This window comes from Meriones unguiculatus, chromosome 5 (genome assembly GCF_030254825.1).
Source record: "Meriones unguiculatus strain TT.TT164.6M chromosome 5, Bangor_MerUng_6.1, whole genome shotgun sequence".
Classification (NCBI taxonomy): domain Eukaryota; kingdom Metazoa; phylum Chordata; class Mammalia; order Rodentia; family Muridae; genus Meriones; species Meriones unguiculatus.
The window spans coordinates 96,009,102-96,026,699 of NC_083353.1; the positions used below are offsets into that span (position 1 = coordinate 96,009,102).

The following is a 17,598-nucleotide window of genomic DNA, read 5'->3' on the forward strand; positions in this document are numbered from 1 at the left end:
TACAGCAGAATATTTTTAAGATCAGAAGAACTATTAAATTTACCTTCCAAATTTTCTAGCCCATTGTAGAACTAATAAAGTTATTAGTTCATTTTTTTTGTTTGTTTTTAATCCTTGGAACTACAACACTTCTTGGGGTGAGAAAGTAAATTTGAACATTCATTAAGAAAGGGGAAAGTGCTGTATGGTGCTTCTGTATTGACAGTTTCCCAGAATTATTGGTGAATAATGAGTTCATCACTTGGAATATTCATGTTTAATCTTCCTAAACAGCCTTGTTATTTCCTCAATCACTCATTTGACAAATTGGACACTGATTTTTATTAGCACAGCAATCATGTAGCAGTGAATATCTCATTCTATCAATAATTCCTTTATTAATCAGTTGGTCCATCAGGAGGATGTCTATGTGTACTGTGTGTGTGTGTGTGGCACCTGGAAAGAACAGGATGTAAGATCACTCACAGCTGGAGTTAGACTTGGTTATGGGCCATGATGTTGGTGCTGGAAATTGAACCTGGAACCTCTACCAGAGCCAAAAGCACTCCTTACCAGGGGGTCATCTCTCAAGCCCCATTAGATAATGAATTTTAGAAAGCAGTGTTAGAACACACACACACACACACACATGTGAGTGTTTACTACGATGTAATACCATATAAATCCACACAGCTTCACTTCCTATAATTACTTTCATTATTATGTTGCAGTTGTTACAAATAAGTAACTGATATTGATGGATTGTTGTTAATTAAAGCCCACATGTCTGTCTACTTGCTTTGGTCTTTGCTTCATGTTCTTATAAGAGTCCTTTGCATAACATTTGAGGGTTTCTTGTCTCTATACAGTACTCTTGGCTTTAACAGCAGCTCAGACTCTACTTGTTTTGGATGACCTTGACTGTTTAAAGAGTGATGGATAGCTTTATTGTGAGCTACCTCTCCTTCAGGAGAGCATGCTAATTAGACTGTGTTTACACCTTTTAAAGAAGAAAAACATATAGGGAAAGTACCATTTTCATCTTGTAATGTCATGGACATGTTTCTATCACCATGATTTATGAATGCTGGAGTTAGCCTCTATTGCCAGCTGAATTCATTTTTATGAGCTTTCTCCACTGTAAAATTACATTTTTGTACTGACTCTTTTCAAGAAGGTTAATTTGTGCGGTCCATGTTTCATGAATGTGTAGTTTTGTTTCATCTCCTGTAGCATATAAAAGCTACATATGTATCTAGAATTCAGCCTGAGATATTTGATACTCCTCCATATATCAATTTTGAATAATTTATTTATAATTGTACAAACGTATGACTCAGATACCTGTTAGATTTTTAATATGCACATACACTAAACTGGGCAGATCTTAACCCCCTAACTACCTTCTAGTCTCCTAGCCACACATCCAATCCAAACTTTCCATACAGACTTGCACATGCTCCATTTAGGTTGCTTCTCTCCATCATGCCAATCCCCAGAGCAATACTCCTAGTCATGTGTTTCTTGTTCACATTAACCCACGAGGACTGCTTTCTTCTTCCTCCTCTCCTGTCTTTCCTCCCCCTCTTCCATAATCCTCTGCTCTCCCACCCTCCTTTACCTTAGCTCCACCTACTTTTCTTCTGCCCTGCTAACATGGTATAGGCATTTATTGGCCAATCAGAGATAATTTGGAGGCAAGGTTACTTAAGACCACTTGGTTTACATGAGGGTTTACTCACAGAACAGTCAAGATCTTGGAGTTGGGGGAAGGTTGGTGGAGGAGGGGCGCAAGCAATTAGCAATTAAACACAAAGCACCAGATAACCCTGCAACTCTTCTCAATGTAAACAGCCGGAAGAAAAGATGGAAGAGTTTGGCTAGCTTTGGTTTAAAACGAAACAAAATGCTTAGCGAGGCTTATTCTTGTGTTCTTGTGAGATGGTGGGGTGCTCTTCAGTCATTCTCAAGCTGCAGAATACTTCATTTTCTATTGTGCCTTTTCCATTTTTACCATCGTGGACAATCGTATGCCAAATCTTCTTGTGGGTGTATTTTGATCACATACATATTAACATCCTCTATTTTTAGATTTTAGTTACAGATAAAAGAAACATAAAACAGTGCATTTTCTGAAATATCTTGTCAAGTTCTCCTCAAGAATAATTGTAGGGAAGCCATTCAAAGACCACAGGTTTATTCTGTGAAAAACCTCTTTTCATTTTAAAGACATGTTCTCAATCTGACTTCAAACATGCTTTTCTCTTCCAAAAAGCATAAATTAGATTTTTGTACAGTACTATTTCAAAAATTAAATTAACTTAAAGGCTATAAAAATCATCCAAGAAGAAATATATATATATATATATATATATATTCTCCTGGACGTGAGTCCCCATCCTTTTCTTGCTGGGTTATGTCTGCCACACTTAAGAGTCCTGTTGTTCTCCAGTGAAGTAATTGGCAGTTTCAAGACATAAAAATTCCATGTCTATTTTGGAAGTGATCTGAAAGAAAAGAATAAGTTACTGCATTTCTTTCTTTTAAGATAGTCATGAATCCCTTCGTTAAGCCTTACTTAAATTTAAAATTAATATGTTTCAATCTAAACAAACATTTGCTTTCTGGCCTTTGTACAAATAGGGATCTGTCTGCTCATTGTGAAACACACAAAGTAAAGAACACCCTACTAATCATATCTCATTCTCCTTAATATGGTTTGACTTTATTTTGTTATCAAATAGATTTTGCAGGAGCAATTAGAGCAGGATGTTCTGGGATTCAATGATTATAGAACCATAGAGTGGTACACTTTATTTTTTTAATACTGTGTAACTGGAACATATAAAAAAAATCTCTATTCTTCATCTATTTATTCTCTAATGTCTTGACAATGATAATTATATTTTTCAAGGTATTGTTCTTAGAGCTTGCAAATACAGGGCATATAACATCCAATAAATAAATGTTTCTTACAATGTTAGAATAATTCAAAATTAGCATACTGTTTTATTGTCGCCTCCTTTTTTATATGAAGGTTTATAATCAATTAATTGAGATAAGGTCAAAAAAATAAGTTGAGGGAATTGAAGTCCCTGGTTTCCTATAAATCATGACAGCTTCCACATCCTCTTAAGAGGAGCAGAGGTGTGAATCTAGAGGTACTGTTAATCATTACCAATTATGCACAAGTTATCTTTCTGTGCTAAATGCAGTATCATTTTCAGCTCTATCACATTTGAAAGGATGGAGTTCAGTTTGTAATTCATATGCAAATTAATGTTTACTTTGCTTAGATCTAAATCAGTAGGCTCTGGAATAATGGCTCAGGGATGGTGATTAAGAACACTGGCTGCACAGAGAAGGACTTTGCAGCCAGTCCTGAAGATACCTGATAAAACAGGGTCAGATGTAAGGAGAGGAGGTCCTCCCCAATCAGTGGACTTGGAAAGGGGCAGGGAGTAAATGAGGGAGGGAGGGTGGAGTTGGGAGAAAATGAGGGAGCTGAATACAGCTGGGATACAGTTAATAAAATGTAACTAATAATAAAAAAAATTAAATTAAATTAAAAAAAAAGAATACTGGCAGTTCTTGCAAAGAACTTAGGTTAAGTGTCCAGCAACCATATCCAGTGGGTTTAACAACCAATGGTAATTCCTTTTACATAAGATTTGACACTGCCTTCTGCTTTTTATAGACATCTGCTGCCTTGCTTCTGCGTGATATACATAAATAAACTCAGGCACAAAACCAAGCAAACAAATCTTTTTAAAATGATCAGTGATGAAATTGTTGACTGTAGACAATGGCCCCCTTTAATCCCTCTCAGTAAAGATAATCTTGGTAGTTAATTTTAGCTTTGTTATGTTTCAAACTTTATATTTCAGAATGTACTCATACCATTATTATCTATTATTCTTATAGCTTTATTTGATCTTCTTCCTCAGCAATTAGAATCTCAACTGAATGTGAGTTCAAGGGAGCATAACATTCCACTAGGGAAGTGATGTAAATAATATTAAATCATATACGTTTCTTATGTTTTATTTTATTACAAGTAAATGTGCCATTCTTCAACAACTGTTACTATTAATAAACCATTTTTAGATTTTAAAATTCAACTGTTGTGGGTGAATAATGCATCTCTAATATCTCCTTCCCAGTGAAACCTAGTGTGGGCCCCTTCAGACTACCACAACAAAATACTAGCCTAGGTGGGTCATAAGCTCTATAAATGTATATCTCCAATTTCTGAGAGATAGAATATCCTAGATCAAGGCATTATTAGAAGACTCTATGCTTGGTGAAGACCCAATCATTATTTCATAGATAGTCATTTGAAATGCAGTCTTACCCAGTGAAAGGCCACTAATCTCATTCGTGTGGTCTCCACCTCATAGACAACTCAGCTCTCAAAAGCCTCTCTTTCTAAACCGTGATTTTAGGTTACAGAAATCCGGTATATATAGGACATAGACATTTTTCCAAAGTAATCCCTGAAGAATAAACAGAATCATAACAACATTTAAACCACTCAAGAAATCTTTATCCCTTTCAACAAGTGGCATTGCTTTCTATGAAAATCAGAAATTTATCTATATAATGTCCCCAAAGGAAAGTCTGCCATTCCAAGCCTTTTATATGAATATTTCCAATTGGGGAAATGAAAGCATTGAGCTGAACAGCTTTAAAATTTAACAAAGGCATTCTTCAGTGATTTTGCCATTCTGCTTCACTGTCTGATTGAAAATGGTCACTGACAGGTTTTTTTCTGAAATTAGGTTTAAGTTAAGAATAATCCCAAACATAAGCATTTTAGGAAACTGGTTGTCTATGCCAGTCTCTAGTTGAAAACTTGGGATGGCCTGGGTTTAAGCTGTAGAAAATTAAGTTTAAGAAATCCAGTAGAAATATAAGCTTTCTCAAATATCACTAGTAATGAAAATTCTATTTATGGGCTAAAGGGATTGAATTAAAGCATAGTTCCTACTAGCATGTGGAAAGCTTTAATTTAACTTGCAATTCAGGTTAAACTAGGCCAGATGGTTACCAAATGCATTCTCTATCTTTGGATAAAATTAATAGGATGCTCAATCTGAAAAAGCATAACTATGTGAGAGAATGGGATTGAAAGCCATCATTTCGGGTACTGCTTATATAAGAAGCACAGAGAGTGAAGAAAAAGCAAGAAGAAAGGAAGACCTTGTTTTTATATATGTGGCATTTTAGAACTGTGAGAACGTACATTAGAGGCATATGGTTTATAAAATAGAACTGTAGTAAGAAAGGGCTTTAACAATGCACATTGTGAAGTAGAAGGTGGAAAATCTCTTATCTAGGATGTAAGGAAACATTGGAGGACAAAATCACTTCTGGCTGGTTTTCTTTATTATTACGATTTGCATTGTAGATTGAACTTTTAATAAAGTATGGAGAGAAGCAAAGGAGTTATAACTGAGAGGGGGAAAATGACTATCTTTGTAGACAGAATAATGAGTTACAACATGGCTAGTTTCACTCCTTAAAAATCCAGTCTAACTTTAATCTCCATTATGAGGACCATTCAAAGTTTTCTGTAGCTCCCAAGTATTCTCAGGAAGATTAAATGCTGTTTGCTTTTGTATTGATAGTGAAATGGTTCATCAGATAAAGACTCCTGCTGCCAAGCCTCATGACCTGAGTTGGATCCTCAGGAACGACATGGAGAGAAAAAACACTCCTTCAATTCACATAGTCTTTCTTCCACACACATGTAATGGCATGCACCCCAAAATACATGTAACCACACCCTTGCATATAAAATAAGAACTAAAAATACAGCAAAAAGGTTAAATAAATCTACTTTTATTGAAAAGAATGAGCTGCCAGCAATTATGTCAGGGTATTCTCAACATAATCAAAGCAGTAGGAACTAAAGGAATGGCTGAACCTACAGAGGAAAGAAAGAGTCACCTGTGCTTGTAATTGAAAGGGTGGTAACTGAAAAGGATTAGAGGGTGGATCACAATTAATTAGCCTCCACTGGAACTTCAAGTCAAGGAAAATTGGCAGGTAATAATTTAGTATAAATTATCTGTCTAAACGTGAGTACCATTCTGAACAGGTAATTAGCATTGTTTGAAGCTTCCAGCTGAGGATTTAACTCAGATGACAAATGGAAGCCACCTGTCATAAAATCTGGTACATAGTAATTACACAATTAATGATTATTATTAATATTACTTTTATGCCCAGCTTTTAAAGTACAGTGTTGCTTTTCTTTGATGAACAATGTTGGATTTCTTTCTATCTATAACAATAGTTTCCTGATGTTGAGAAAGACTTTTTTAATTTAATTTTTTATTAATTACAATTTATTCACTTTGTATCCCCCCATAAGCCCCTCCCTCCTCCCCACCCAGACCCACCCTCCCTCCGCCTTCTTCAGGCATGCCCTTCCTCAAGTCCCCTGATAGGGGAGGTCCTCCTCTCCTTCCTTCTGATCTTAGTCTATCAGGTCTCATCAGGAGTGGCTGCATTGTCATCTTCTGTGGCTTGGTAATGCTGTTCCCCCCTCAGGGGGAGGTGATCAAAGAATCAATGTCTCTAACAGAGGTCATGAATCAAATGGACCTAACAGACATTTATAGAACCTTACAACCAAACACAAAAGAATTACCTTCTTCTCAGCACCTCATGGAACCGTCTCCAAAATAGACCACATAGTTGGTCACAAAGCAAGCCTCAACAAATACAAGAAGATTGAAATAATCCCTTGTATCCTGTCTGATCACCATGGAATAAAGCTGGACATCAACAATAACAGAAGTAGCAAAAAGCCTACACATACATGGAAACTGAACAACTTTCTACTAAATGACAGCTGGGTCAGGGAAGAAAAAAAGAAAGAAATTAAAGTCTTCCTAGAACTCAATGAAAATGAAGACACAACATACCCAAATTTGTGGGACACAATGAAGGCAGTGCTAACAGGAAAGTTCATAGCACTAAGTGCCTACAAGAAGAAATTTGAGACAGCACATTCAAGCAACTTAATGGCTCACTTAAAAACCCTAGAAAAAGAAGAAGCAGACACACCAAAAAGGAGTAGATGGCTGAAAATAATCAAACTCAGGGCTGAGAAAGACTTTTAAAAAGGATCTCAAAAGGAAAGTATTCCTTCACCTGAATCTGTGCAAATGTCAGCAAGGCATAACCATGACCAAGTAAGATCAGGGTTATTTCTTGTTCCTTAAATGGTGAGAGTCAGGAATTTACTTTGAGTGATATGCATAAATTCACAAAAAAGGGACAAAACTCATGTTTTTCAAATGTAGCTAAATGTAGAATCCATGTTCTACTCTATATAACATAAACATTATATATGCACAATAATCATTATTATTTGAATACATGGTTTATTTTAGAAAAAATAACTTAAATTAAAACTTTAAATGTCACAATTTTTCAGTGTTCATGGTTCTGGTTTTGCTGTCCACACTTCAACTGAGACACTGTAATTTTTTTTTATTTAGTGTCTTGAAAAAGCTAAGAGAGAAAAAGGGAAACTTCAGTAGAATTATTTTTTCATTACCTAGTGTTTTTCATTTCCTCTCTGATTCTACATCTTATAATATCAGAGCTATCCAGGAAGACCATGATATCAGAAAGAATCCAGACATTTACTTTGTAGTTGAAAAATCTTCAGGATATTTTGCCAAAAGATTTGTTAAAATAAATTTTTGAAAAATAAAGGATTATTTTTTCAGAAGGTTTTCTTGTCATGAAGATTATAGAAAATATATAAAATATGCATGCTAATAATATCATATAATTCAATCATGCCAATGAAACTAACCTAAGTCTCATTTGAACTCAAGTCTATAGAGTCTACATCAGCCTCCTGAGTAGCTCAGATAACCAGTCATGTGCTACTATGCCCAATTAGAACCAAATTACTTAAGGTAAACTTCTTTAAAAAGTAAGTAACTTAAGGAAAGTAACTAAAGAACTAACATTCCCTGGAAATGTGGAATCCAAGACTCAGAATGTTTTATCCTCAGAATTACAGTTATTAAACAATATTGTCATCTAACCCAGGTGTGGTGGTACACACCTTTAATCCTAGAATCCTGGGAGGCAGAGCCAGGCAGATCTCTGAGTTTGTATAATAACACTTTCTAGACCATCCAGGAAGATCCTGACTTGAAAATACAAAACAGCACTAACAACAAAACATTAGCTAGGCTATTGGGTCTTAAAACCTTTCCATTTGGGGATGTATTGATGGCTATTTATTTTCCCCAAATACAAATGAAATAAGAAAATAAATGGCCTTTTTTTTTTTTAATCAGAAAATTTCCTATCTCTGCTTAGTCTCATATTTTCCCTACTTTCTTGTCTTTTTCTCTTAGTTTGGTATGATTTTGGTCCAGTAGGACAGTAAGTTCTTAAAATACATTTCCTGATGTATGTTTCTGCATAGGGACTCTATTGCTTGCTCTTTACGTCACTGATGTTTAATTTTACAGACATTCATTTCTGTGTGAATGTAACATCTAAATGAGAAACACCATTCTGGACACTTTTTAAGGATTCCTTGCAGTTGGCATTTTACCTGAAGTAGCGCGTGATTGTGATTAGAATGTAAGAAGATTCAAACTATTTGCTCTTCCAGGAGATCTCCTTTGAAAGAATAATTTTCTGAAAGTGACTTTACTAAGACTTTTTAGGAAGTGTCCGTAATAACAGGAAGAACTGAGGCAGATAAAATAAGGCAGAAGAGCAAAATCAATGCTGAATCAAGCAAAGTTCAAAATCTGCTTTCGGTCAGGGAAATAAGGTCTGGAGAAAATGAAAGCACATCCAGTATTATCTGCATCCATAGACATGGCAGCTGGTGTATCTATGCCCAAACTACTGTGAATGATGTATTAAGAGCTCTTTTTCAGGACACGGAAATTCGTAAACTCTTTCAGCTTCCTGTGCAGTTATAATTGACTAAAGCAGTGTGATGGTGGTTGGCATGAAAGTGCTATCGTTGTATAAGTGGTTTCTGATGGGATGCATGAAGACCTGTGGGCCATAAATACTAGAAAGAGTAGGAGTGGAACAGTGACTGATATCTGTTGCTTTTTGCTACATTGTACAAACAGGAACACTATCTACACAGCATGCATCTCTTCTACCATCAAAGAACACTTATCCAGTGAAAATCCAGTGTAGTCACCTAGTTCTTTGTTTTAGGGAAAGTCAGGATAGTTGGGATTGGTTGAGCGTCTTATGTTTGACACCACACTGTAGGACCACTGAAAAGAGAGACACGTTTATTTTATTAACTTATTTATTTATATATTTTACATCCAGGCCAGAACTTCCCCTCCTTCTTCTACTCCCAACCCCTCCTTTTCACCCTCCCTCCCTTCCTCTTATGTTCCATTCCTTTCTTCTTAAAGAAATGAGAGACCTCCCATGGCATGTCAAGTAGGACTGAACGAAAGCATCTTCTTCCATTGAGGCTAGGCAAGGAAGGCAGTTAGAAGAATGGGATCCAACAGCAGGTAACAGAGTCATAAGCAGCCTCTGTTCCTGCTGTTAAGGATCCTACATGAGGACCAAGTTGTACATAGGATACATATGTGGGGAGGGGAGGCCCAGGGGCTATATCTGTCCCATACATGCTCTCTGGTTGGTGGTTCAGTGTCTGTGGGCCCCCATGGGTCCAGGTTTGTTGATTTTGTAGGTTTTCTTGTGGTATCCATGATCCCTCTGGCTCTTCCAATCCTTCCTTCTTCTCTTCCATAAGATTCCTCTAGCTCAGACTAATGTTTGTCTGTAGGTGAGAGAACCCATTTTTCTGAAGTCATGGAGATGTAGGTTGCAATGTGGTGTTATTTCAATGCAAGTATTTCCTTGTAATTGAGGATAGCTTCGGGGGTACAGACATAAAACCCTCTCTCTGCCTCTCAGCTATAAGGAAGGTCAACTGGGCATGGTGGCACATGCCTGTAATTCCAGCACTCAGGAAGGCAGAGGAAGGTAGATCTCTGTGGATTTGAGGCAATTATGTTCTACAAAGAGAATCTAGGACAGTCAAGGCTACACAGAAAAATACTATTTTGTAAAACAAAACAAACCAACAAAATAAAAACAAATATGACATGTACTTTCATAGTGATTGTAAGCCATTAAAATAGACTTATGAGAAAATATTCAATATTTGCTCACATTTTCTGAATGTTCTGGGTCATAGGCTTCTTTTAGATAATTTTCTGTGTATTTGTCATACACCTCAGATTTTCAGTTCTAAACAGATAACGAAGAATGCTGATACATGCACATCTTAGTGTCTCTAGCATTCATTTGATAAACTAATTTTCATAGAAAAGTAATAACACAGGTTATAGAGTATGATCAGTGTAGAAAGGAGAAATCAGTAGAGAAGAACATAAATGATATTTATTTCACAGCCACACAAAGACAGCTTTACTATGCTTACATAGACAATATCTATATATTTGCGATTGAATATTACACACATAGAGTTTGAAATGTTTCAGACATCAGGAATATATTTCTGTCTAAATGCATTTTCTTGTAGAACTTCATTTTCATTCATTAGGAGCCTGAGAAAATGAGTGATTAAGAAAACCAGTTACCTGAGGGTAATTGTTGTTTGAAATATGCCAGTTTACTAAAATGTCAATCTAAAGTTGTAGCAAGTGACATTTTGAAAGGATAGAAGCTAAAATTGGGATATTTCGTGTTGAATAAATTCAAATTATACCTGGAAACTGTATATTAATTTTGAGAAAAAGTGATTTGGGGCATGTTTTCTGACCATTGTGTAGAATCATACAATAGATTGCCATTCTATTTGTCTTTGATATCTGTAACAAGATCATCACACTCTAGCCAGGAAGAATCATTAATGCTTCTACAGGCCAGTGGCTGTCTTCAAAGCTTCTCTGGAAACTGTCACTCATTGTATTCACTCATCTGCTGCTCAGACTCTACAGATCCTTATCTGTCAGCTATGCTGCTAATGATTGGCTGGTTCTCCAGTATCACTCGTGGAGATTTAAAGAAACCTTGTATCTTACCCAAGGTTCATAAATAGACTTTGCAAAAGAACTTACATATGTCATCATTTATATAAATTTGAAATACAATTAAAGTGGATATATTTAGGTCATTTAAAAGTCTATATGAGAATGAACCACAGCTTAATGGTAGGGAAGAGAAGCTTGCATTAATATGCTGGAATTTCATTTTCATTTCATGATGACTGTTAGTGAATCTTGTCTTGTGCTTTGAACTACAGCTGAGTTTCATTCAGCATATGAAAATGTGGCCTTCTCTACCAGAGGTTTCAAATACATTGATTATTTTTTGAAACTTAGTTTCATAGCATTTTTTATTTTAAATATATCCATATTATACTAACGTATTACATTCCCATAAGTAGAAAAAATCTAATTATAAAATTTTCTAACAGAGCTCAACTGTAATGTGAATGCATTTTTATTTTGTTGCTATTTTTAATAGTATAAAAGTTACAATCTTAAGAGGATATGGAACCTGGGTTTTAAATTTATTTTTTAAGCTACCTTATATCTTTAACAATCAAACGCACCTACCATGCATAATTTAGTTTAGAATGATAATTTCGCTATAGAGAACCTATGCTTTTAAAATGAGAATCTCTAAATATATGTAGACTCTGCTTTAGTCTTAGATACTAAATTCTCAAAGGAATTTTCCATGATCAACACATGTCCATTGATCAAATCTTGTTATCTCTGCATCCTATTTCTTTTGTTTCTGTTATTACAACTTGCAAATATTTGTTTTTACACTCTGTTTATAATATGTTTCTCTGTTAATCTATAAACAATGTGAAGGGAGAAGGCATGTGTCTTATGTCACCAACATGTTCCCTAAGCATAGAAGAATGCTCTGTAAATGGGGGGCAATTAAGCAGATCTTAAACAGATGTCTGAATGAGTGAGTGGTGAATGACTGTGTGATCTAAAACGAATCACACTATAATAGATTGGATTGTTTTTCTTAAGAGTAACTTTCAAGGTTCCTCTTATATTATCTGAGTGTAATGACAACCACTGTCTATTCTAATGAAGTGTAACTGTTTAGTCCAGTCCCTGACATTAGCTGGAGAAGGTTGGATGGAAGCCCGATGCCAGGGAAAGTCAAATACAGCAAATCCCAAGCTATCCTTGAAATCCCAAATTTCCAACAAGAAGATGAAGGCTTCTATGAGTGCATCGCAGGTAATCTTCGAGGAAGAAACCTTGCAAAGGGTCAACTCGTTTTCTATGGTGAGTAAATAGAAATGCAAAAAAAAAAATGTGTATGAGTTTTTACTATGCTTCAAAGCAAAGATGAGACATCACTAACATACTGTGGGCATGTATCGTGGGAAAATTTGGAAAGATATGTTTCCAGTTTGATACTTAGTTAGGTGCTCAACAGGTAGGAATAACTGTCTTAAAAATACAGGTTTTGAAATTAGTGTCTTAGTGGACAAAGTGCTTGTCATACCAGTATGAGGACCTGAGTGCAAATCGCCATCCACCACATAAACAGTTGAACATCGCATTATATTCTTGTAATTCCATGGCTGATATTAGAGCATAGTCTGTCTGAGAAGGGCTTGACAGTCTAGCCAATTGGCAGCTCCACGTTCAGAGAGATTTGCTGTCTCAAATAACAAGGCAGAGCTGGATTGATGAAGACACCTCCTCAACATCCATCTCTGCACTCCACCTGTTTATTCATGCACATGCACACACATTTGCACAAAGCACATAGCACAAACATACAGAGACACAATGGTGTCAATTGCAGTACAGTGTATGGATTTTATTGTTTATTACAGTTGAGAGGGAAATGTCAGCAGTCTCATAGTAACAGCATTAAAGTTTATCACACAAGGAGCTCATAACTAAAACACATTTTCCAGTGAATATTCAGGAGTAGCCTGTGGCAATCATCATTAATATTCTGAATAGAATTTACTAACAAAAGGTAAAAATAAATAGAAAAAAAATGATGGAATGATGGCTTGTGTTATTTTCTTCCACTTTTTTTCAGTACATATCTGCCCATATGAAGATAAAAGAAAAATCAGTTCATTACCTCATATTACACAATTGCTATAATTTCTAGAATATTGATTTGATCTAAAGATGCTTTGTGATGTAATAAATGCATATATTATCCGAATATTAACATAATGTCGATTTTCATCCAGACCAAAATGAAAAAGTCATTGAATTTTATTATTATTTTATATGTACGTGTGTTTTGTTTATGTTAATACCTTTATTTGTACATTTATACCTGTTGCTTAGGGTACCAGAAAGGGTGTCAGATTCTCCATTGTCATACAAGTGCTAGACTCAAGCACGGGTCTTCTAGAAGAGCAGCTGATGCTCTGAACAGTGGAGCCATGTCTCCAGCAACAAAATTCATTTTAGAAGGACTAAACATATAGAATATTTAAAAGAATTATCAAAGTATTTGGTAATTGTAAGACTGAGAACTCATAGAAAGTATGTTGCTCATAGCCAAGATATTTTTTCTATATATCCTGATTTGGTTACTGATAAGGATATTTAAAATAATGTTTGTATAATTTGAAGAGTTTATTATAGTTATCTTGTAGCAGTAATAACTGACTATCCTCTGAGGAGAACATATATGCCTCTGGATATATTTCTTTCCATTTCATTTAGAATTTGCAATTTTAACATGAAGTGAAAGTTACTTCTTTATAAATAGAATGTATTTTTCTTTTTTTAATGTTCTACAATTTTATTGATGGTTGCCAAGAAAAGTAATTTAATTGTTCAACAGTGTCTACTTTTTATAGGATAGTGTATGTCATTTGGTATCTTTTGCAATGTATTAGTAAAGAAACAACTGAGAGTTTTACCATACTAAAATATTAAAGATTTTGGCTCTGTTTTAATAAAATAATTTCATATTTTTATGTAATTGAAAAAGCTATAGTTAAGTGATAGATCAGAATACAATTATCTATAGTTCGAATCAACATTAAACTACTTTATTCTGTAGTCTGTATTTATCAAGAGTCAGATTACATGAAGATTTTTAAAATATCGACTCATAATTTCCAGAACAATTTTAGGCATGAATAACTTTCAGCGATGTCACAGTTTGGAGATTTCAGATTAATTTAAGATATCTCAGGAACTGATAGTCCAATTCAAGGTCACAACATTGAGAAATTGCCTAAACCTGGGTTCTTTCTACTCTACCATAGTTTTTTTTTTTTTTTTTTTTTTTTTTTTTTTTTTTTTTTTTTTACAAAACACATCAGAATTTTATTGCTTGAAGAATACAGCATAAGAAATCACAAGAACCTCAAATGAAAAGTCACTAGGCTTCAAACACATAATACATTGTCAGATGCAGTAAGATATTAACCTGAACTCTGCATCAGCAAGAAAAAGGATGGAAAATATCTAAATAGTTGTTTACTTGAGAAACATACTTTGAACAAAGTAAAAGAATGTTACAGTACAAAGTAGAAAAGCCCAAAGTGACTAACTTATTTCTGTAGACTAAACTACCTACCTTTGGTACTTAACCTTTTTGAAAAAAACAATTCCTTCTATTTTTTTTCCAAATACTTCATGGGCATATCCATGAAATACCTTGAAATAACATCAACATAAACATTCAGCAAAATTACTACCCTTTTACTACCCTTTCCGTTATACGGGGAAGTATATCTGATAAATGCATAACAATAACTACCATAGTTTTTTAACACAATGGTCCAAGTCCATCTCACCAGAACTATTCAGCTGTTCAAAGGTGACAGACATTCCTTTCAGAAGGAAAATAGAAAACTGATGGATTAGATAATCACTATGTGTCATAGTCATATTAATTTACATGTCATAAAATGAAGAGAAGCCCTCTTACCCCAGAGTTCAATAATACTTGAAGAACATAGAAAAAGGGCTTTCCATTATATATATATATATATATATATATATATATATTTTTTTTTTTTACTAAGCTTAAGTTACAAGTGAGGAATGGTGACATTGTACATCCTTCCAAATTTTGTATTTTTACCTCTAAAATTAGCCTTGAATGTATCACAACAATTAATGGAAAATATAATAGATTCAGAGGAGTTAGTTGGTATTCTAGATCTATGAGTAGGAGAGAAATATCAAAAAAATCAAGTGTGAATGGTAAACCCAAATTATTAAATTATTTCTTTTCTGTATTTTTTTAACAAACATGAATATTTAATATCTCTCTCGTTTGGGTGATAAGATTCCAATGAGAATGCGCATTCAAATGAAGTCTTAGTGTTGCAATTATTACAGTAAGCCATCGATATGTATTATTTACTATGCATTTTTGTTGTATTTGAGGCTTGAGGTACGGTTTAGAGTTAAGCATATGTACTGCTGCTGTAGAGGTCATGATTTCTTTTTTTGGAACCTGTATCTGGCAGGTCAAAACAGTCATCCTGTAACTGTAGCTCCATGAGGATCCCACACCTCTGGATTATGCAGCACAAGCACATGCACCACACAGACAGACAGACACTTACATACATGTACACTTGCATATATGCATATGTATAATACATTTATACATAATATAAAATGATAATGACAGAATCTTTTAGCTTATAACTTAAACTTTCTAAGTAATGAATTTTTTCTCTAAGATCAAACATATAACAATTTTTGATAAATATTTTTAACTTATTAGTAGCACATTAGAAAGAAGATTCAGTTTTGTCAGTATGCGAGTTTCTTATATACTTTGCTATGATTTCTTTCTCAAGGCTTCAAGAGGCATGGTCTAAAATTGGAAATGGAGCTGATTTCTACAGGAGATAATCATAGGCTAAATCTCACCACCCAGGGATAGCGTGATTTCTTCTATTTGGTGACCAGCTCCCTGCAGAGCCTTAATGGAGACATGTATCACAGTAGAAAAGCCTGGAAATCAGGTTTTGTGATACATAACATTTCAACCCCACTTAATCCTACATCTTTTATTTTGTGTAGTGAGTGTAGCACAAATTATAGGGCTAAGCTGAAGGCAAGTACCTTGTTTCATATATATTCTTCATATGTAAATATATATTCCATAACCATATATGTATATGTGTATGTATGTATGTATGCAGTCCTCAACAGTGTACTAAATAACATTGCATCTATAGACAGAATTGCAGTATCTTACCCTAAGATACCTTACATAGGCAGAGGCCAAGGAATACTTGTCTCTCTGCCTCTTTTTACTTTAGATCAGTCATGAAGATTCATCAGAAGTTTGTGAAAAACAAATTAGCTCTTGTTATTGGTTCAGTCAATGACTCCTTTTTTAGTGACTTTATTTCTGTCCACGCTGAAGAATGTTATCCTCAGACTTCTCCATTGAAGTTGTACTCCCCAAAGAGCAGTGTTTTCCTCTGTTATTGTTCATAATTTGACTATTGAGTTCTTAAAATACCACCTTGAAATGGATGTCTGGTATCTCTGCAAAAATATAGAGGCATCAGACCCAGTTGGAGCCGGAGTTACAGGCAGCTGTGAGCTTATGATGTGGGTACTGAGAACTTAAACCAAATTAAATGCAGTAGTGTCAAACATCTAGCTAGCCCTATTCAGAAATTCCAAGGAAAGACAGGTACTCTTTGTTCTATAAAGATACAAGGATAGATAAATAAAGGATGGATGAGATAAGCAACTATGCATGGGTTCTAAGTACATGTTTGAAAAAGAATATTCATTTTAATTAATTTTCCTGAATGACAGTAAGGCTAGTAACTCGATTACACCAATGGCTTTTTGTTTGCTACTATACAGAAAATGAATCTGACAAAATTCCATGTGTAGGGTTAAAGTTAAATAACACCCAAAATTGCATTTCTACTCAAAAGCTAAAAGGATATTAGACTGTCTTATCTAGAGTTGAAAATAAGATTTGTGTTTGTCAAACTATTAAGATGGGTTATTTCTGATTTAGATTTATTTACTTTTTGTTAGCTTTAAACATGTATACTTAACGAAAATTTGCCCTCAGAAGGTTGATTTAGTCTTTACTTCCCAACCGATATATGTACTGTTATTTAACATGGCAATAATTTTTAGCTGTCTTCTGCATTTTGACCTTTACTCAGAATTTACAAGTTGTTGCACAGGTGCAGCAAGATGACAGATGGCAACCTTTAGCTTGAGCCAAATACGGGGTGATAATTGTAATGGTTGTCCCTACTAGACTCCTGCAGCCTTCCTCCTCTCATACCTCACATATTACAAGAGAAGTTCACCTGGGCTGTTAATCTTCTTATCACTAAGAACTTGGAAAGTACTCTACGACCATGCATGAGATGCCAAGAAGATATTCTTGATCGCTTTTTCTTTCTTTCTTTTTCAAACAGCCCCTCCAGAATGGGAAAGGAAAATCCAAAATACATACCTTTCTATTTATGACAGCTTGTTTTGGGAATGCAAAGCTAGCGGAAAGCCAAATCCTTGGTACACGTGGCTAAAGAATGGTGAACGCCTCAACCCAGACGTAAGGAACTAGATGTTAAAAACCAATTGCCTCACA

General features: G+C 34.9%; 1 protein-coding gene across 6 annotated transcripts in view; it reads left to right on the plus strand.

Moving 5' to 3' along the window:
• LOC110553555 (contactin-6) overlaps nt 1-17,598 on the plus strand; it is a 365,089-nt gene that overhangs the window by 246,675 nt on the left and 100,816 nt on the right. For 5 of the 6 annotated variants that reach the window (XM_060383868.1, XM_060383867.1, XM_060383866.1 and 2 more), the window contains 2 exons: nt 12,112-12,296; nt 17,426-17,562. The exons of the other annotated variant lie outside the window; for it this stretch is intronic. In XM_060383868.1, the coding sequence (XP_060239851.1) occupies nt 12,112-12,296; nt 17,426-17,562 (322 nt within the window). The remainder of the gene's footprint in view (nt 1-12,111; nt 12,297-17,425; nt 17,563-17,598) is intronic. 6 annotated transcript variants of the gene reach the window in all.